Below are 22,139 nucleotides of genomic sequence, written 5' to 3'. Positions count from 1 at the left end.
TGTATATGTATATTACTGATTGCAAGTGTGAAACATCTATTATTCATCTCAAAATAGTAACTTTGTGCATTTTTCTTGTTATTTTTTAATTGTTAGAATATTTAATATGAATATTTAAATATGCCTTTTGTAGTTCAGTAACTCTTACAATAGTAGTTTTTCCTAGCAGCCAAATTAAAATGTGTAACAAAAAATATGTATTCCACTGCAAGGATGACAGTATGGAAAATAATATTACTACCTTCACACAGAGCAAAGTAAGAGTTCTTATTTTCAGTTATCAATATTTATTAAACATCTGCCATTTTCTAGAGATGATTAAGGACACTCTTTGAATTTGTCTGGATTCTATTATCCAAATGCACTCTGACACTTTTTAAAAAATAAATAATGTCACTGTTTATGGTACATAGCAAAGAATGACTGTTCTTAGACTATTTCCAAAATATGTCTTTTACTCAGAAGAAAACTTAGTTTTGTATATTTCTTCCAGAATTATCATAGATTTTTCTCAAAATATTATTTCAGGGAAATGCAAAAATTTGCTGGAAATGTGTTTTCAAACTCACCTTTAGGAGTGAAGATTGTACTTATTTTTAACAAAAGCCCCATATTTTAATGATTCAGTTCAAACAATGTTAAGTTTCTTTTTATCCACTCATAGAAATTAGTTCCTAAATGGAAAGATAAAATTAGCAGGAAAGTAAACAAACAAATGGATAGACTCTAGAGGATTCTACACACTCACATATACCTATTTCGTAGTAGATCACCCGTTTTTCTATCACTGTCTTAAAAATATAGCCCATAAATTACCTAGATATGTTCCTTCAAAATGTCAAGCATCTGGCTAATTGGGACTATCTGAAGGTAACAGACTATTCCCTTTCATGCTAGTACTTGGCTTTGTAGTCATTACATATATATATATATATATATATATATATATATATATATATATATATATATGAATCTTGGGCAAAATTTTACACAAAAATTAATATATGCTTTTTAAATTTAAAATAACAGGCCAGGCATGGTGGCTTATACCTGTAAACCCAGCAGTTTGGGAGGCTGAGTTGGACAGATCACTTTAGCTCAGGAATTCAAGACCAGCCTGGGCAACATGGTGAAACCCTGTCTCTAAAGGAATAAAAAAAAAGAATGATACTAAAATAACAAATATTTGAAAGTCATATACAACTGCATATTTATGGAAGAGCCCCAGGATAATAACTTTTTTAAATATAACAGAAATTGTATTTATGTACTGAACTGGCAGGTAATTTATCAGATATGCACACCAACGCAACGTATAAGTTCTGTGTAAAGGATTCACCATTTGGGGAAAGATCTTTGTTAAAACAGTGCAATGCAAAGCTTACCTGCTTCTTACCAGTATCGTTTTCAATGAATTACTACATCTAGGATCAAGGCTACTCTTTTTTTTTTTTTTTTTCAATTTTTAAAACTATTTCAACAGATATAAAATTATCCTGTCAAATTGCTATTAAAAGTTTCTAAGCACTAATCTCTTCACGGATTGGTACCCAAGAGTTGTTGAAGCAGCTCTGGTCCTCAGACCACACTTTTAAAGCCACTCTTAATAAGATCCTCAGTGACAAGTTGTTTTCCTGTCCGTTTGTTTTATACAACCATGTTTTATGTCAGTTGTCAAGAACTGAATCAAAATACTGTGCAACCTGTTCTTTTTGTGAATATCAACAAAACCACTGATGCAGATTATTCATTATTCTGAAGAGAAATGACCAACAAGCTATCGATTGTATCTTGCTCTTACTGTCTCTTACTATCTCCATGCAATAATGGTCATGCCTGCTATGTTTCACTTTTCTTTCCCAGGCCAGACTAGCCTTTTAGAGAATCAAATGAATACATGAATAAGGTCCAGGGTGAAAACTCAAAGAAGTCTTTAGTTGAAGCTGACGAACGACTTTACACTGGTACCATTGGCTAATTCTATCCCCTCCTCCCACCCTCCCTGAAGCTGCTAGGGAGAGGTAGTCCAAGAAACAGGACAGCCTCTGTACACCCTTGAGCAACTCACATTCCCTCTTCAAGCCTCTGTTTCCTCATTGGCAAACTGGGGATGGTAATGGTATTGACCTCATAGGGTTGTAGTAAGGAATGAATAAATGAATAAACATTTGCAAAGCACTTAGAACAGTATACACGGTCAGCACTATGTAAATGCTAATATTATTACCCTTGAGTTGTCTGGACTCCTTATGTCTTCCAGCATGCTGCCTCCACTGCCCTTCCTCTGCTCTGGGTCAGCCTTTTCCTTTCTGAGCTCCACCCGCTTCCATGATGAGTCACATGAGAGGAGCACTTTGTTCTGTCTTCTGAAGGATGCTCCCATCTTCCAAAACATATACAGCCTCACCTGCTTGCATCTCCTTCACCTGGAAGCACTTACCATTTTCCCCTTGAAGTTACCTTCCCACCACCTGGGCTGAGAAATTACTCAGAGCTGGAAGAGCATTTTTTTTTTTTTTTTTTTTTTTGAAACAGAGTTTCACTCTTGTTGCCCAGGCTGGAGTGCAACGGCACGATCTTGGCTCACTGCAACCTCCACCTCCCAGGTTCAAGCGGTTCTCCTGCCTCAGCCTCCTGAGTAGCTGGGATTACAGACATGCACCACCATGACTGGCTAATTTTGTATTTTTAGTAGAGACAGGTTTTCTCCATGTTGGTCAAGCTGGTCTCGAACTCTCGACCTCAGGTGATCTGCCCCCCCCCCGCCCCCCTTGGCTTCCCAAAATGCTGGGATTACAGACATGAGTCACTGCGCCTGGGCTGGAAGAGCAATTTTTTCACGCATGAAGAGCAATCATGAGTCAATGTTCCAAGTAAATCTCACCTCTTTTCTCCTCAGGGTGAGCTTGCTGCCTTCCCAGGCACCCTCTGAAAAAGCAATAGGATAATGAAAGGGAGAAGTTAGCTCTTCCCTCTCCCTCCCTGACTCTTGTCGAAGCCTAACTATAGACTCTTTAAAGCTCTTCCCAGCATTCAGTGCATGCATTTGAAAAATAGGTCTTGAGCTTCAACTGTGCACCAGGCACAGAGATAAACGTTAACAAAAAAGATGAATCCCTGCTTAGAGTTGTGAGGAACTACCAGAAAAGTAGAGTCAATTACAATGCTGAGCAGTCTATTACTACAGTGACAGAAGTCCAGAACAGTTTGGGCCAGCCTATATCGGCACTTTTGGGGAAGATGGCATTTGGGAAGACTCTAAAAGAAAGAAAAGAAGAAATCTGGTAGGTATGTAGGAACTAGCCAGGTTGCTAAGGAGGATGTAGAGGCTGGGCAGAGAGAACTGCAATTGCAAAGAAGCAGAAGTGAAGGTGGCATTAGAAAGCGTGGGTGATGGTTGAAGGTGGAGGACAAGGATGAGGAGAGTAAGGCTGCAGAGAAGAGCAGGAACCATAAGAATGAGCAGGAATGTGAGGGATTCTAGGTACAGAAATGAATTTATCAGATCAGTGCGTGATATGGCTTGGATCTGTGTCCTTGCCCAAATCTCATGTCAAACTGTAATCCCCAGTGTCAGAGGAGGAGCCTGGTGGGAGGTGATTGGATCATGGGGGCAGATTTCCCCCTTGCTGTTCTCATAATAGCAAGTGAGTTCTCATGAGATTGGTGGTTTAAAAGTGTGTAGCACCTCCCTCCTGCTTCTCTCTTTCTTCCTGCTGCTCCGGCCACATAAGAAGCCTGCTTCCCTTTTGCCTTCCGCCATGATTTTAAGTTTCCTGAGGCCTCCCCAGTCGTGCTTCCTGCACAGCCTGCAGAGCCATGAGCCAATGAAACCTCTTTTATTTATAAATTTTTCAGTCTCGGGTATTTCTTTACAGCAGTGCAAGAACGGACTCATGCAGTGCTTCATTTGAAAACTTGGAAAGATGACTCTGATTGCAATGTAAGCAATGTATTGGAAAGAGAGAACTATTATTACAATACCTGGATCTGCTGGGGCCTGAGCTGGGCAGTCATGATGGAGAATAGTCAAGGATGGATTTCAGATAGGATTTGGATATTTACTGATTGGAGAGGATGGAGGGAAAGAACAGGAGGAATCAAGGATGGCACACCTGGAGGATGGTGAGACAGGCTGGCTTGAGGGGAGATGGTGCATTATTGTGAGTGTTGAGTTCAAGCAGTCACAGTAGGGCTCAGCAGGTAGGTGGATCTCTGGATCTGACACCCAGGAGAGCAGTCTGGAATATGGACAAATTTGGTAGCTGTCAGCACAGAGATAAATGGTTTGTAGAAGTCTCACCCCATGGAGTAAAAAGAGAAGATGGTCAACACAGAAGTCTAATGCTCACAAACAGGAGCCGCAAAAGTAAGAATGCTCTGAAGGAGACAGATTCAAAGCAGCCAGACAGATGGAAAACCAGGAGAGTGTGACAGAAGAGAAGCCAGAGGAGGAAAGTGTTTCAAGTAGGAGGCAGATGTCAACGCTGTTAAATGCTGCTAAGAGGTCAAAGAAGATAAAGAGTGAGAAGGTCCTTTGAAAGTGGCAACAAGGAGGTCATCTGTGACTTCGGAGAAGAATTCAGTAGAAGGAAAAGGGTTTGAAGCCAGATGGTAAATAGAACACTTTTTTAAATTACCAGAATCTTTCACTCTAATATGAACATAGATGAAGTGTCAAGAATTTCTTTGTAACTAGCACAGGCTCATCAACTCTTCTAAAATAGCTCAGATCTGATCAGCGAACTGAAGAACCACTAATGACATTTCAGAGTTCCCGAGGTGGATATGCAAATCAGGCCTCCCTCTTACCCTGGGTTGGGTGATAAAGTTTTTCAGTGTTCTTGCCCCTGTGTTCTTCCTGTTCTGAAAGGCATGTATGGGACCATTATCTTGACCATCCCTAAAACGCAATCTCAGCTGTGAATCCTTCTTACATCTCACTTAATATTTCAGGCAAGAATACTCCGCAAGTAAAGAAGAGGCACATGTTTGCCATTGCGGGTTTTGTTAAATCTACAAGCTGTTTAATCATCACCAGTTCTTAATTTTGCTGATGGTATCTCTGCTATTTTAGCAGAGGTGATGAGTCGTTGTTTGCAAGTCACTATTAAGACATTCTTGACAGCCAATCTATGACATGTTACAGTAAAGGACGCTGCTAAAAGAACATTTTATGGATCATTTAGCACATATCTTTAAAATCAGCTAATATATTCCCTGGAATGTTGTTTTTGCTTGTTTTTGTTTTGAAGGTAATTACTTGTGGCTACAATTGCTCTGAGGCTGTGTTAAAGTAGTGTTTTCACTGTAGATGCACTTACTTTGTAGCATGTGAGATATTAAACCTTTTCTTTGGCTATAATTTAAACTGAGTTTTCTATTATTTGCTAAAAATATAGAATCTCCTATTCCATGCTAAAAATACTTTAAAGTAGTCAACATGTAGTCAATGTATTTATTTACTTATTCATTTCACACTTTAAAATTTATGCAAGATTTTACACTCCTAGGAAAACAAAACCCTCAAATTTAGTCGCCATATCAGTGCTTACAAATTCCTGGCAGGAAAGACTTCCTCAGATCTGGAAGTTCATGCTTCGGTTTTACTACTCTTATATGCTTAAAAGAAAATCCAGCAAAATCTACAGGAGGGGCCAGGTGCAGTGGCTCATGCCTATAATTTCAACACTTTGGGAGGCTGAGCTGGGAGGATGGCTTGAGCCCAGGAAACCAGCCTGGGAAACATAGTGAGACCTAGCTCTACAAACATTAAAAAAAAAAAAAAAAAAAAACTCTGCAGGAGAGCCTACTAGGAGAACAAGTCTACTCTCAGTGGTGGAAACAGGGTGGCCACAGAATGTCTGAATGTCCTAAGTGAGCCAAATGGAGTATCAGCTTGCCCCTACAGTGAGACTATCAGACAGACTGTACACATATGGAGCTAATTTACATTTCTCTATTAAGAGTTAAAACCAAGGCCGGGCGTGGTGGCTCACGCTTGTAATCCCAGCACTTTGGGAGGCCGAGGCGGGCGGATCACGAGGTCAGGAGATCGAGACCATCCTGGCTAACACGGTGAAACCCCGTCTCTACTAAAAATACAAAAAATTAGCCGGGCGTGGTGGCGGGCGCCTGTAGTCCCAGCTACTCGGAGAGGCTGAGGCAGGAGAATGGCGTGAACCCGGGAGGCGGAGCTAGCAGTGAGCCAAGATTGCGCCACTGCACTCCAGCTTGGGTGACAGAGTGAGACTCCGTCTCAAAAAAAAAAAAAAAAAAAGAGTTAAAACCAAGAAAATGAGACAGATCAGTGCATCCAGGGACTCCTGGGGTTCCTTGGTCTTGTCTAGTAACTCAATCTAAGATGAAAGAAGAGTGGAGGAATCATAGATATATAATTTTATAACTTGCTTTGCAGATTATAAAACTCAGAGTTTAAATACTGCAAACACAAATACAAATCTATATTGTTGAATTATATTTGTGTATTACCAGGAAAACAACATTAAAAAGTATTCTAAATAACTAACACATATGCCTTCAATAGTGACCCAAATTATCAAGCTCTGCAGCCGTAGTTGTTTGCTAGATTTGTCCCATGATCAATTTTGAGTGAGGGCTACCTCAGGGGAAATTCTGTGATCAAAACGCTCTGGGTCACCTGAAGGATGAGCTTTGGGGTCCGTGCTTTTAAGACAGATAGATGCTGTATTTCTCATAGAGAGTCAGAAATCAGAAGATAGAATTTTCCAAACTGGAAGAGGGAGTATTTCAGTCTGTTTTCTGATGTTTATAACAATATCTGAAACTGAGTAATTTATAAGGATGAATTTATTTCTTACAGTTATGGAGGTTGGGAGGTCCAAGGGGGGGAGGTGTATCTGGTGAGGGCCTTCTTGTTGGTGGGGACTCTCTGTGGCATCCTGAGGCAGCACAGGGCATCACATAGCAAGCAGAGTGAGCATGCTAAGTGCTAACTTAGGTCTCTCTTCCACTTCTTATAAAGCCACCAGTTCCTCTCTCATGATAGCTCATTAATCCATTAACCCATTAATCCATAATTCATTCATACAGACAGAGTCCTCATGATCTAATCACCTCTTAAAAGTTCCACCCCTCAATACTGCCACAATGGGCATAAAATTTCAACATGAATTTCGGAGGGGACATTCAAACCATACAGAGGGATGTGGAATGCAGGTCAGCAGTGTAAACTAACCCAAATAACCAACCTAAAGTGAGGGGTTAAGGGGGAGAAACCCACATCCACCCCATAAACATAAGATCTGCAATCACAAGGGGGCCATTCAGCAACCTTCAGAAACTTAATAATATCCCCAGAGATGAGGATAAAAGTATTTTTAGCATGGAATAGGAGATTCTATATTTTTAGCAAATAATAGAAAACTCAGTTTAAATTATAGCCAAATAAAAGGTTTAATATCTCACATGCTACAAAGTAAGTGCATCTACAGTGAAAACACTACTTTAACACAGCCTCAGAGCAAATGTAGCCACAAGTAATTACCTTCAAAACAAAAACAAGCAAAAACAACATTCCAGGGAATATATTAGCTGATTTTACTTTGCAGAGTAGGCAAAGCACTGTCATCTCCTCCAGAAATCATTTCTGATCACCTCTACCAGTCTGGGTTAAACACCCCTCTTCTGCATTCCCACATCAACCTGGGCTTCCCACCACCTTGCACATCACAAAGTGAATTTTAACTGTCTGCCTACTTGTCTGTCTGCGCTACTAGACTGGAAGTGCCCCAGCAACAGGATTTGTTTCTTCATTGCTGTATCCTTGGCATCTAGCACAGAAGCTGGCATATAATAGGCACTCAATAAATGTTTGATGAATGAATGAATGAATGAATGAATGGACAAATTCTCGAGTCCCACTCATCAGGCATCACTAGGGGAGGCAGCCATATGGAGCTCATCTAGAGAGCTCCAAGCTCTGGACAAATGAAACTGTCAAATCCTATCAGAGGTCACAGTCGCAGCAACCATTGTCTTGCACCATGCTTGTAGACAGGAAGAGACTGAGGACCAAATGATCATTGTCATCACATAGGAGGCTTCTTTAACTCTGCCAGCTCCCAGCAGTTAACAGTTCGGAGCCTAACACAATACTCAGCACAACGTCATAGGTACTCAATGAATATTCATTGAAAGAATGAATGAATCAGTCACTTTAGCACTTCCTTTCCCTTCCAAGATAATCCTTTGAAAAATTAATGGAACTTCTTAACCACTTCTTGCATGAAACTTCAGACCTCACTCAAGGAAGGGGAAGCATTTCGGTTCTGATTAGAGGTCTGACACCAAGACACTTTAACACCATGTCTATGGGTCTGACATGCGCGACTTAGATTTTGCAAGCCGGCATGAATCATGATCACTTCTTTGCATGAGAGCAGGGATTGTTCCACCCCCAACACACTCCACCACCACATGCCACCATCACCCCAATCCTGTCTCTACTCCAGTGGCTCTCAACCTTGGCCACACATTAGCATCACCTGAAAAGTTTTATAAAATCTTTGGACCATGCCCTGGAACAATTAAAACAGAATTTCTGGAGGTAGGACCCAGGCATTTTTTAAAGCTCCCTAGGTAATTCCAAAGAGCAGCCAAGCTTGGGAAGTACTGCTGTCTTGACAGTCAATCAAACTGCCTCTTCAGTTCACAGTTGGCTGAGCCCTCTCCGCCCTGCACATGGTTTGGCTGCTGGCTGGGTCCGTCCATCTGTTTGGTGGTGGCAGCAGTCACTGCTGCTTCTGTTTTCTCATCGTTCTTATCTCTGCATATTCATATGCAATATTTTTACCCTAATTTAGAGGATTGGAATAAGACTTTTGTAAGATTTTAGAACTCATGGCAGCACAACAAATGCACCTACATTTCCTTATAAGTGCACATGTGTTCATGTGTATATATAGATGTCGTCTACCCAGAGTTTCACTTTGCTTTAGTTATTTCTTCATGCTCAGAAAATTGTATGAGCAGACTTCAGTTTCAAGAGGGACCAGTTTAGGTTTGTGATGAATCTTTTATACCCTCTAGTGGTACTGCTGGGGCATGTCAGTTTTGTGCAATAGGTTTATTAGACACCTAGTCTCTTCATAACCAACAGCATCAAAGAGGAGACTAACCTTAGAGGTCTTTTGCTCTTTGCTGCTGTATTAGTCCCAGTGATGCAATCTACCCTCATGAAGAAAAGAAGCAGATGAATATGTAACTTACTCCTCAGCCTTTTGCTGGTCCTCCAAAGGACTCATCATAAGTGCTTAATGAATATTCACTGAAAGAATGGATGAATCAGTCACTTCAGCACTCCCTTTCCCTTCTAAGGTAATCCTTTGAAAAGTTAGTAGAACTTCTTAACTACTTCTTGCATGAAACTTTAGACCTCTCTCAAAGAAGGAGAGACATAGTAAAAACAGGACATTCACTTAGCAAAAGTGTATTGAACACTTACTATGTGCCAGGCACATGTGAGTAAAAACAATCATATTATATCAAAGTGTCTTTTTCATTGTTGTTATTTTGTGTTAAAGTATTAAGATCTTAATGTTAAGACAATAGAAGAACCTTATGATTAAGAGCTCAAACCTGGAGCCAAACTGGTTCACGTTGTAATTCCACAATTACTGGATGTTTAGCATCAGGCAAGTTACTTAACCTCTCTGTGCCTCAGTTTCTTTATCTGCAAAACGGGGATGACAATAGTACCCTTATCATAGGATTATACTATAAAGTGCTATCTAATATTATTATCATTTTAATCATTAAATGTATCTTAAAGGTCCTAATTTAACTCTAGAATGATTTGCCCAGACATTCCTTTCTAGTAGGAAATACACAAGTCATATCAAACTTTTTTTGTAACCATGTAAGAGGCCACCAAGGTCTTCTGCTTCTTCCCCAGGCCAGTTCATGGGCTTTCATTTATTCCTGGCTTCAGGGCATTTTCTCTTAGCTCTTCTTATCTAAACCAGGAGTCAGCAAACTATAGCCAGGGGATCAAAATCTAACCCAAGGGGCTTGTTTTTATAAATAAAGTTTTATTGAAATGTAGTTACACTCATTCGTTTATTTATTGTCCTATGGCTGCTCGCATGCTACAGTGGCTGACTTGAGTAGCTTCAGCAGAGACCATACAACCCACAAAGCATCATAAGATATTTACTATCTGGCCCTTTATAGAAGAAGCTTTCTGGCCCTCGTCTAGGCTCTGAGTCGCTCTGGACTTGCTCCCAGCTGTGTTTAGAGAGTAAGACACAGAGGGTTTGGGCTAGCCTATGTGAGAACTAAGCATGAAACCATATTTCACTCTTCTACCTGCCAACAAGGACTCCCCTACTCCCCTGGTCTCCCCTCCACCCCCTCATCCTGTAGTTAAAGCCCTTAGCATATGAAGTGCAAGTCTTAGAAAAAAAATTGAAGAATTGAAAGACCTTTTGAATTCATAGTTTGATAGCTACTTTGAGACATTTTCCTCAATTTTCAGCACCCACATATTTTTCCTGGTGTCTAGAATTATTGAACTCTGAGCTTCCTTGCTCCCTGCAAGTAACGAGATAATGGCCTACTCTCTCCTCTTATCAAAGGCTATTTGGGTAGCTTTTTGCTCATGATATGCCTTGGGAATATATTATATATATTTGCTGGAAAATATACCCTGTAAAGAAAAACTAACAGACTCCAAAGAGACTGATGTATATATCCTACAAATGAGGTAAAGTAAGCAGACAGCCCCTAAAATTTGTGATAAAAGGGAAGACATTACAGTTATTGGAGGTGGGTAACCCATATTAGCCATGGACTGATTCCCAGAAGGGACCTTATGAGAGAATGCAGGTGGCCAGGTTGGAAGGCAGATGTATTCCAAGTATGGGATCCCCTCTGGAAAGACAAGGACAGAGATGAATAAATGACTAATGTGGCCTTGGATTCATTTGTGTGAGGATGTCAGAGCATGCAAAGCAGAGTAGGAGGTCAGACCCATAGACAGCCTAGACATTCTCCTTAATGTTTACAAGGTTGCCTGCCTGGGATTCACTCTGTGTTGCAGCACTGTGAGTGGAATGGTAAAAATGTGAGCCTTGGCATCTACAGTAACCTTGTTCTTACTAGTTCTGTGACCTTGAACAGGTAACCCAACCTCCTGAGCTTTACTTGACCCGAATGTCAAAGGTGGAAAATTCTTAGAGTTTTAAGTTGACAGAATGCAGGTAAAGTACTTAGCACTGCACCAGCCATCCAGCCAAGCACAACGCTTGGAGACCCACTCAACATTAAGTTGAAGAGAGCAATATCTATGTCTTGCTCACCTTTGTATCCCCGCCATCCAGCTCTGTGTCCAGCAGATGGATAGTGGGTGCCCAGGTTAAGTTCATTGCATCATAGAGACAGAGGCAGTTCCAGGCATTCCAATGATGACCAGAGAAATAAGAAAATGCTGCAGAGGGCAAGGAGGACAATACTAAATACTCAGAGATGCTTTCTCAGACTTAGCTTGGACACAAATTTTCCTCTGTCTACCTTCTATTTTGATCATGAAAATCGTGTACTGTCCTGGAAGAAGTGAGAGAGGATTGGGTAGAAAGAGGGAGGCTGAGATAATTGAATAATGTAAACGTGTCAAGTTATGTGACCCCTCTGACCAGGCATCTTCATTCACAGAATATGATGGCTAAAACAGTTAGGAGCCCCAGAGAGCATCCCTCACACCTGGTCCTGCTTAGAGCAAGACGGGCACACATGATTTTTGGAAGCACTGATAGCAATCTCCTAGGAACGAAAAACTGAGGTTGTATTCTTTTTAGACTCTAGCCACATGCTTTCTACTGTTTTCTTGATGGTCTTATAATACTGTAAATTTCATTCAACCAATATAATTCCATCCCAACAAGCTCTTCCCTCTCTTTTCCCTGGACAGTTTTGTTTTGCTATTAGGTCTTTCTTTACATTTGCTGCTTATCATGTTGTAGTATTACATATTTCTTGATTTCCACTGTTCTTGCCTTTCTCCTTATTTCCTCAAAATGATATCTTGTTGCTTGCAATGCAGTTGCTTTGTGTGATCCTAATTACATTAGCTATCTAAGGAAAAAGAACATTATGTTTTCATGATTTTCAGTAGCAGTTCTATTTAAACGACTTTTCTGAACCACACATGGTCCTAACTATTGAATGAGTGAACATTTCTTTTACTTTAGAAAGTTTTTTTATTCATGGAGGAAACTCAGAGGCTTATGCTCTTTCTGAAATGTGCCTGAAGTACTTAAATCTATTCTAAGGCATTCTCTTTAGAAGATCTATACAAGAGTCTGCCTTGTCACAGAACACAAACATCTTTGAACTATGGAATAGCAAATCCTCATTTATTTCTTCAGCTAGCATTTAATAAACCCCCTAATACTTGCCGGGGATTATGCAGATGCTAAAGTAAAGAGCACAGTTCCTGGCATGAATAAATTCCAGTGGGTGAGACACACTGCCACAGATTTAGCTACATCACAGTGCATTTGAAAGCACAGAGAAAGACCATCTACTCCAGTGAGGGTGATTAGGAAAGATTTCCTAGAGCACTTGGTGCTTAAGCTGAATCTGGAACAATTAGCATTTTAGGTAGAGTGCAAAGAGACAGAATCCTGATGAATGGGCACTTTGGTGACAGGAAAATCCAGATGGGCTGGAGAGCAGGCAGCATGCAGAGGAATGACTAGAGATGAGCATTTGGAGAGAGAAGGGGGGAGTTCTCACCATTCACTACCCTCTTCCCTCTAGAGTTGCCCAAAGTCTCCACAGTAGAGCTTCTAAACAAATAAACCTCCCATGTTCATTGAACTCTGGGCCAAGTGTTGGGATATCAAGAGTAGAAGACATAATCCCTGCCTTCAAGAGTCTCACACAGTCTGGTGGAGGAAGCTAGTATATAAGTAAATAATTATAGTGTGGTGTATTAGGTACTAAGCTAGAGGTCAATAGAGAAGTGATTAACTGTTTTGTTGGAATCATAAAAATTTCTATGAAAGAAGTGAGCTTTTTTTGAGACAAGGTCCCACTCTGTTACCCAGGCTGGAGTGCAATGGCAAGACTGTCAAGGCTCACTGTAGCCTCGACCTCCTGGGCTCAAGTGATCCTCCCACCTCAGCCTCCCAAGTAGCTGGGAGCATAGGCATGTGCCATCATGCATGGTTAATTTTTTATTCTTCGTAGAGACAGGGGTCTCACTATGTTGCCCAGGCTGGTCTCAAACTCCTAGGCTCAAGCAATCCTCCCTCCTCAGCCTCCCACAGTGCCGTGATTACATGTGTAAGCCGCCGCACCTGGCCAAAAGAAGTGACTTTAAAGCAGAGTTTTGAAAACACAGCAGGATTTCAGGAAAAAGAAATAGCAAATGGAAGTAATTGAAGTATATAATTGATTGGCTAGTGTTTTTGTGGACCTACACATACTTTATTGTTTCTAGAACCTAAAGTTCCAAGGACGAAGTGGAAGGTGATGAGGCAAGAGAGATAGAGGCCAGTTTATAAACAGCCACACAGGATGTGCTTCTAAGGAGTTTGATGTTTATCCTATAGGCCATGGGAAACCAATAAAGGACTTTAGGAGGGGGGTAATATGCCCTTACTTGCATTTTGAAAGGTTTGTTCTTTCTGAGGCTATAGCAGTGGAGATGCAAATAAGGGGACAGCTCTGAGAGCTATTAGGACATGCCTAGTGTTCTTTTAACAAAAGTAAAATGACAGGGTCATCATTCTTTATATAAATCATTGATTTCAAAAATACCTATGGGCCAGGTGCAGTGGTTCACGCCTGTAATCCCAGAACTTTGGAAGGCCAAGGCAGATGGATCATTTGAGCTCAGGAGTTTGAGACCAGCCTGGGAAACATAGGGAGACCCCCATCTCTACAAAAAATATAAAAATTAACCGGTGTGGGAGTATATCCTTGTAGGCCCAGCTACTTGGGAGGCTGAGATGGGAGGATTGGCAGATCTGGGAGGTCAAGGCTGCAGTGAGCCATGATTGTGCCACTGCACTCCACCTGGCGTGACAGAGTGAGACCTTGTCTCAAAACAAAAAAGAAAAAAAGAAAGAAAGTCTATGCTTTTAAACATTCCCTCCACACTTACAAACCATAGAACCTGATTTGGAACTTTCATGTCTCACTTTGAATCTCTTTAATGTTTTTGTTTTCAACCCACAACACAGCCAGTAGAGAAAATCTATTTGATCTCCATCTTCAAAAACTTAATCCTTAATAAGTAAGATTTTTTTTAGCGTCAGTAATGCACTGGTAAATGCTGAACAACCAGCTCTTCAGGAGAAGGAAATCCTGATTTGTACTGTTTGCCAATTTCTGTAGTGTAAATACTCCTGTCATAGCTGTTTTCAAACTACCAATGTGACATCACTGAGCAGGAATTGAGAAGATGGGCAAAATTACATTATTAGACAGAATTTCCATGGTACGGACACAATAGATGTGAACAACTTAAGAGCATAGAGAGTAACATACAGTAAAATAATTAGGAAATGGTGAGGTTTGAGTACATATTACCTTTATTTTTAATATAATGTACTTGATTGTAAGTCTATATAATTTAATTTTTAGTAACAGCTGTATTTCATAACCACTAAAATTCTTTTTTTTAAATACTTTAAGTTCTAGGGTACATGTGCACAGCGTGCAGGTTTGTTACATAGGTATACATGTGCCTTGCTGGTGTGCTGCACCCATCAACTCGACATTTACATTAGGTATTTCTCCTAATGCTATCCCTCCCCCTGCTCCCCATCCCATGACAGGCCCCGGAGTGTGATGTTCCCTGCCCTGTGTCCAAGTGTTCTCATTGTTCAGTTCCCACCTATGAGTGAGAACATGTGGTGTTTAATAACCACCAAAATTCTTTTTTTTTTTTTTTTTTTTTTTTGAGATGGAGTCTTGCTCTGTCACCCCGGCTGGAGTGCAGTGGCACGATCTCAGCTCACTGCAAGCGCCGCCTCCCGGGTTCATGACATTCTGCTGCCTCAGCCTCCCGAGTAGCTGGGACTACAGGTGCCAGTCACCACGCCCAGCTAATTTTTTATATTTTTAGTAGAGATGGGGTTTCACTGTGTTAGCCAGGATGGTCTCGATTTCCTGACCTCGTGATCCACCCGCCTCGGCCTCCCAAAGCGCTAGGATTACAGGCGTGAGACACCATGGCCAGCCTAATAACCACCAAAATTCTTAAAAGTAGTCAGTGCTTGGGAGTCGATGCAAGCTTGCTCCAGGCACCACTGCACATACTCCTTTTTTCTAAATAATTGAAATGATATTTTTTAATCTAATTTTCACTATTTAATTATCATACATAAAGTAGGAAAATCTGTAAGTAAAGCACTGGAAAAAAGGCAATACCACCTGAGGAGTGGTATGATGTATAAAAATAAATGATAAACCTATTAAGAGTTTTAAAATCTACTCTGTTTTGCATACTTATCATTATGTGAGTATATTGAAATAACATAAAAGATAACCAGTTTCATTTTTAGTATTGATCACAATTATAAACCACGGATTTTAATTTTAACTTTAGCCAGCTAGCTCATAAATAGTAAATTATGTAAGTAAAAATGAAATTATTTAAGGTTTGCATAAACTATGACTGTGTGAGTGCTAGAGTGCAATATTATCTATCAAATGCCTTCAAAATGTACTTTCTGTTAAAACATCTCTGAAAGGAAGAGAGAAAAGCAACAAGCAACTTTTGATGAATTATCTGAAAGAGCTCACGTAACATCCCACCAAGAAACAATGGCAGATCCCCATTAGGGCAAAAAAGGCAGTTGGAAGTATGTAGGTTCACATCTGGGCAGATGCGTCCCAAACCACAAATGTGTGAGCTACAGCCAGAGAGAACACACTGACTTATGCTGTAGCTTACCCCCTTCTACCACCATAGGAAAGAAAGAACTGCCAAAGATCCCACTCAGACTTCTCGATTCTCCAGAATTGATGCCATGGGAAAACCAGGAGGTAATGTGGGAGTGGGAACCAGACAGATGTGGGTGGATCCCGGTTTTGCTTCATACCAGTTGCTTGTTTTGGGGGGCAAGTTACTTAAGTTCTTTGAACCTCAGTTTCCCAAAATATAAATAGGAGAAAGGAATATCTTATCAAGTGCTATTGAAGACATACAAAGTACTTCACATAACAAGTGGTAGACAGATGTTATGAAAACACAAAAAACCACACAACAACAACAAAACCACCTTGGGATGTATGAAGATGATTCTCCTTTCTTCCTGCCCACCCAGGCATCATTAGCTTCTTTGAAGATAGCAAAGAAGGGTTCTAGGCTGTTAGATTAGCTCTTCTGGTTTTATTCTTAATATGACTCAGGTTAGAGAATCTTCTCTTTATCTCTTTCTTTCCTTCCTCCTCTTATTCAATAAGTATTTTTTACTGTGTCAGAAACTGTGCTAAGCTCTAAGCACATAATGTTCAGGAAGAATAGTAACAGTCACAGTAGAAGTGGTAACAACAATAGCTAACTTTTATTAAGCACTGACTGTTGAATAAAAGACATCTAGGCCAGGCGCGGTGGCTCGCACCTGTAATCCCAGCATTTTGGGAGGCCGAGGCAGGCAGATCACGAGGTCAGAAGTTCGAGACCAGCCTGGCCAACGTGGTGAAACCCCATTACTAAAGATACAAAAAATTAGCCAGGTGTGGTGGCACGTGCCTGTAATCCCAGCTACTCAGGAGGCTGAGGTAGGAGAATCGCTTGAACCGGGGAGGTAGAAATTACCATGAGCTGAGATCATGCCATTGCACTCCAGCCTGGGTGAAAGGGTGAGACTCCGTCTCAAAAAAAAAAAAAAAAAAAAAAAAAAGACATCCATGTCTGCCTTTACTTAATTGACAGTCTGGTATACGGAAACAGATATTTACATAATTGCTTAGGACCAGAAATTTCACGTGTAACATATTTCATTATTTTTCTCAGTTTTTTTGATACATGACACTAAGACTCTATGAAACCGAAATGCTGGTAAACTAATTTGGAACCGAAGCTCGATACTAAGAGGTTAAATTAAAACACTAATTTTCTTTACTTTCTGCTGAATAATTTTGCTTAAATGTTTTTGGGGGAAAATACAAACCTATACTGAATAAAGAAGAGATTGGTGAAAAATATGTGGTTAGAGAAAGGGCGTAAGAATATTACAGATAAATGATTCAGGAATAATTAGGATATAATTAATTGAAAGTTAATAATACAATTGCAAGGTAGGGTTTAGGCTTTTTAACCTATAAAACAATTTGGATTCCTTGAAATCAGCTGTCACCTAAGATAGGCAATGGATGTTTTCTTTTTAAACTTTACATTTGTTCCTAATCTTCCCACTTTCCACCAAGTGACAACAAATTTTGTCTCTTAGTGACTGATTCCCAGCCTGGAATCTACAAGTGTGATAATGGAAGTCTATGGGCCGTTTAATAGCTGAAAAACACCAGCAGGTTTAAATTTACCTGCAATAAGGCTACACAAACTAATCAAATGTTATATTTCTCTGCTTTCATCAGAAATTGCATCAAGTTATTGCAGGAACTAGTTATCTTAGGCAGATTAGCTATCGATGGCATCATGGAATTTGTTGATGAAATATCATTTTAAAAGATGGGGCCCATGTTGCAGGAGGCATTGTAATAAGAGGTCTCTGGTTCTGAAAAGCTTAGGCTCCCAAGCTTAGTTAAGAAATGTGTTATGGCAGGACCTGGTGGCTCATGCCTGTAGTCCCAGCACTTGGGGAGGCTGAGGCAGGAGGATTGCTTGAGCCCAAGAGTTAGAGCCTGGGCAACATAGTGAGACCTCATCTCAAAAAAAAAAAGTGTATTATGTTTAAAACAAAAAGAACTTGGCTAGCTAATCCAGCAGTATTCTGCAGGAATAATTTATGGGAAAAAAAACAAATTTCCGTATTAATGTACATTTCTCTACAGAGAATACAGTGTTTTGCAAACACATTTGTATCTGAAAAATGCATGTTGATCCATAAAAGACCGTTTTAACAGCCTTTATATTTTTTAAGGGATGCTATTACTAGGTGTTATATCTTGGACTTCTGGAGATTGCATGGAAAAGTTAGAATTGCATTTTGACTTTAACTTTCATTTAGGGTTTCAACGGACATTAAAAAGGCAAAACACTTAGTGTTCAGCCTCTTTTGTAGTGTGTTTTTCTATTCTTAAGGTGTGTCTCACATGAGATGTTCTTAAATTGTCCACTGTAATCTCAGGCTTTTATATTACACATCTGCAGCAGCCAAAAATAATTTGATGCATGACTTTTCCCCCCAGAGTTTCTTATTATATTTACTGGTAAACTATTTTGGTAACCTATATTAACAGAGTTATAAAGGTTAATATGTAATATGTTCTCATACAGAATTATGAAATTTCATGTTGCGAAACGGAAGTTTAAGGAAACATTACGTCCATATGATGTAAAAGATGTCATTGAACAATATTCTGCTGGTCATCTGGACATGTTGTGTAGAATTAAAAGCCTTCAAACACGGTAAGCAATGGAAATGTCATTCCTTGTAAAGGAATGGGCACAGAAGCTATCTAGGAAGAACTTCTCTTTAGTAGAGTAAACCTCTGAACTCCATATTTTTCATTCATTTTTAGTGGGCCAATGGAATTTGCTTTTAACATTGATTTTATTTTTGCTTTTAACATAGATATAACTCAGGCATTCAAATCATCCAGCTGTCTCATTTTCCTCATCTGTAAAAATGGGAAGAAAGTTCTTGCCTTATAGGGTTGTCATGAGGATTGAACGAGTTAATGCATGTAATTCATAACACGTAACAGGCCTGGCACTGTGTCTAATAAACATCAATGGTTGTTGCTGATGTTTGAATTATTACTGCTGCTGTTCCTAAATTATCTAAATTCCATTTATTATCTAAATTCTAACCATCCTTTGGGAATAACATAGTATTTCTCCTTCATTAAGTTTCATCCAACCATCCAACCTGTGAAGACGGGCCTTTCTCTGACCTTTATACAGTAGCAGAGTCTACTGCAGAGCACAAGAGCACTCAGAATCTTGGTGTGCTGAGCCAAAGTTGAGACTTGGCCCTTGTGTTGTTTCCCGGTTGCAAGTGTGTTCATCTTGCTCTGGACTAAGACTGAAGTCCTTCATTCATGTCCTGTACGGTTCTAGATACATACTATCCTCCTAGTAGCATCTTATTGAGTGATTAAAAGAAATGAATTCCATATGTTAATTCCAACCACATATGGTTGATTGTGATTATCTCAAAGCCAAAATATTTAGTAAATTCAGTTTTTTAAGAGCCTTGCTTTATTACCAGCATTTGTGATTGTATAGTGCCCAAAATGCAAGGACTGAGTCTTGAACTTTTTTTTATGCTCCCACAGCACACTTAGCCCAGTGTGAGGCACATAATGGGCCCTTAGTAAAATACCTGTTCATCAATTGTTATAGAAATAACAATTTGTTAATTCATTAAGCAGATAATTATTGAGCCCATCATGTGTGCCAGGACCTGTGGACATCCAGAGATTGATAAAATAATGACCCAGAACTTGCAGAGTCTGCAGTTTAGTAAATTAGATGTCATGGCAGGAAGTGAGTACTGCCTATGCTTCTCTTCAGACAAAGTAAACTGGAAAGTTGTCAATACTCTTGATAATTCAATTCTAAACACATACAAAAAAAGAAGAAAGTGATTCTCATTTAGGCTGATCAAGTTCTCTTGGAAATTGCTTTAATTCATTCTGTAACATCTGTAACATGACTAGAGATTGTGGTCATATTATAATCTCTGCCTAGATGGCCATGGCCTTCTAAGTTCTTTAACAAAACTGTCTACAGCTCCCAAGGTTTTATAAAGTTGAACTGCTACAGAATTTATAGAACCAGTCTTGTGTTTCTAGCTCATGTACCTTCTCCAACTTGAATTCCAAAAGAAAAAGACCATGGCTCTCTTATCTGCTTATCTTTCACGTATGTGCAATAGATGCTCATAGAATAATCTGTTCTATTAATGTAAGATAACCATAGTTATGATTTTTGTCATATTTTGAAATGGTTAAATTCAGGAACTGCCTGATCAGAGGTAGAAACATATTACTTTGTAGTTTAGGACACTTTTACTTCCGGAAGATCACCCATAAGTGATTTCATCTTGGACCAGAATAATGAGAAAATTAATCTCATGTGTAATTTCATGTTAAAATAAGCATATCAACTGGAACAAGTTCTTTCTTACTTCATCTTACATAAATTGAAGATAACTGTATTTAATTTTTTTTTCCAAAACTCTTCATTCTGGTCTAGGGCAATCTCCACCTTCAGCCCTCATAATCAGATCTCCTCTTTCTCTGATAGTGTTGATCAAATTCTTGGAAAAGGGCAAATCACATCAGATAAGAAGAGCCGAGAGAAAATAACAGCAGAACATGAGACCACAGATGATCTCAGTATGCTCGGTCGGGTGGTCAAGGTTGAAAAACAGGTACAACTCAACTACGCTGGGTATCTTTTTAGCCAGAATTTTTTAAATCAAAATGTATTATAGGCAATTGTATGTATTCCAGTGATTATTTTAAAATAAATAAAATCACAAAAAGAGTGAATAAAATTAAATTTTCTTTGTGTGTAGACAGTGCTCTCTGAACACTTTGGATTTCCATTTAAAGAATAGAAAATTTCAACTCATCAATTAATAGTTAATTGGAAACAACTATAGATTTCCAATAGTTGAAAATCGTTTAAAAATAACAAAGATCTATTCTTCATTTGTGTTTCAGTTGTTTTTATTGTTTCTTTTTTAGGTCATTACTTTTTTTTTTTTTTTTTTTTTTTGGAGACAGAGTCTCACTCTATTGCCCAGGCTGGAGTGTAGTGGCATGCTCCCAGCTCACTGCTACCTCTGCCTCCTGGGTTCAATTGATTCTCATGCCTCAGCCTCCCAAGTAGATGGGATTACAGGCATGTGCCACCAAGACCGGTGAATTTTTGTATTTTTAGTAGAGACAGGTTTCACCATGTTGGCCAGGCTTGTCTCAAACTCCTGACCTCAAGTGATCCGCTTGCCTCGGCCTTCCAAATTGCTGGGATTACAGGCATGAGCCACAGCACTCAGCAGGTCACTCCTTTTAAAAGTAAAACAAGGCTGGGTGTGGTGGCTCATGCCTGTAATTCCAGCACTTTTGGAGGCTGAGGTGGGCAGATCACAAGGTCAGAAGTTCAAGACCAACCTGACCAACATGGTGAAACCCCGTCTCTACTAAAAATAAAATAAATAAAATAAAATAAAATAAGATAAAATAAAATAAATAAAAATAAAACCTTATTATAATTCTGATGACACATTGAATGTTTGTTAACCTCAAGTCTGTTGTATCTTCATATACAAAGACAATTTTCCAGAAATCAAATGGCTCCCCCAATTTAATCAAAAATACTTCATATATTAATTCTGGAGCATTTTGTACCTTTTTTTTTTATGTACCTTTAAATTCAGAATCACCTAGATTGATACTTAAGGTATTGGTTTCATTATAGAATAAGTTCCTTACTAGATTTCTGTAGTTTCAGAATGTCTTCATAGAGGAGACTCAGGAAAGACAATCTGACAGGAATGGGAAGTCTTTTTTTTTTTTTTTTCCAGACAGGGACTTCTCTGTCACCCGGGCTGGAGTGCAGTGGCACAATCATGGCTCACTGCAGCCTCTACCTCCTGGGCTCAGTCAATCCTCCCAACTCAGCCTTCCTAGCAGCTGGGACTACGGGCATGCACCACCACACCCGGCTGATTTTTGTATTATTTTTGATAGAGACGAGGTCTCGCCATGTTGCCCAGGCTGGTCTCAAACTCCTGGGCTCGATTCTCCTGCCTCAGTCTCTCAAAGTGCCGGCATTACAGGCGTGAGCCACTGCACCCAGGCTGGAATGGAAAGTCTTAAAGTTGCATTTTTATAGTGCTTATATGACTTTTAAGAGGCACCATTTAAAGAAGTGGTGGGGGAGAGATGCTAATAAAGACCATATAGAAGCCAAAGTGTCCCTCTCTTCCTAAGTCCTCCTCTGG

The 22,139-nt window shown here is 39.7% G+C and overlaps 1 protein-coding gene across 9 annotated transcripts in view; it reads left to right on the top strand.

Annotated features, from left to right (window-relative positions):
• The window catches only part of KCNQ5 (potassium voltage-gated channel subfamily Q member 5), a 616,433-nt gene that overhangs the window by 589,309 nt on the left and 4,985 nt on the right, over positions 1-22,139 (top strand). For all 9 annotated transcript variants that reach the window (XM_063629850.1, XM_055256386.2, XM_055256378.2 and 6 more), the window contains 2 exons: positions 18,458-18,589; positions 20,435-20,561. In XM_063629850.1, coding sequence (XP_063485920.1) covers positions 18,458-18,589; positions 20,435-20,561 — 259 coding nt within the window. The remainder of the gene's footprint in view (positions 1-18,457; positions 18,590-20,434; positions 20,562-22,139) is intronic.

The sequence above is a fragment of the Symphalangus syndactylus genome, chromosome 2 (genome assembly GCF_028878055.3).
Source record: "Symphalangus syndactylus isolate Jambi chromosome 2, NHGRI_mSymSyn1-v2.1_pri, whole genome shotgun sequence".
NCBI classification, from domain to species: Eukaryota; Metazoa; Chordata; class Mammalia; order Primates; family Hylobatidae; genus Symphalangus; species Symphalangus syndactylus.
Note: the sequence above shows the minus strand (reverse complement) of the source record. Positions and strands in the feature narration are given on the sequence as shown.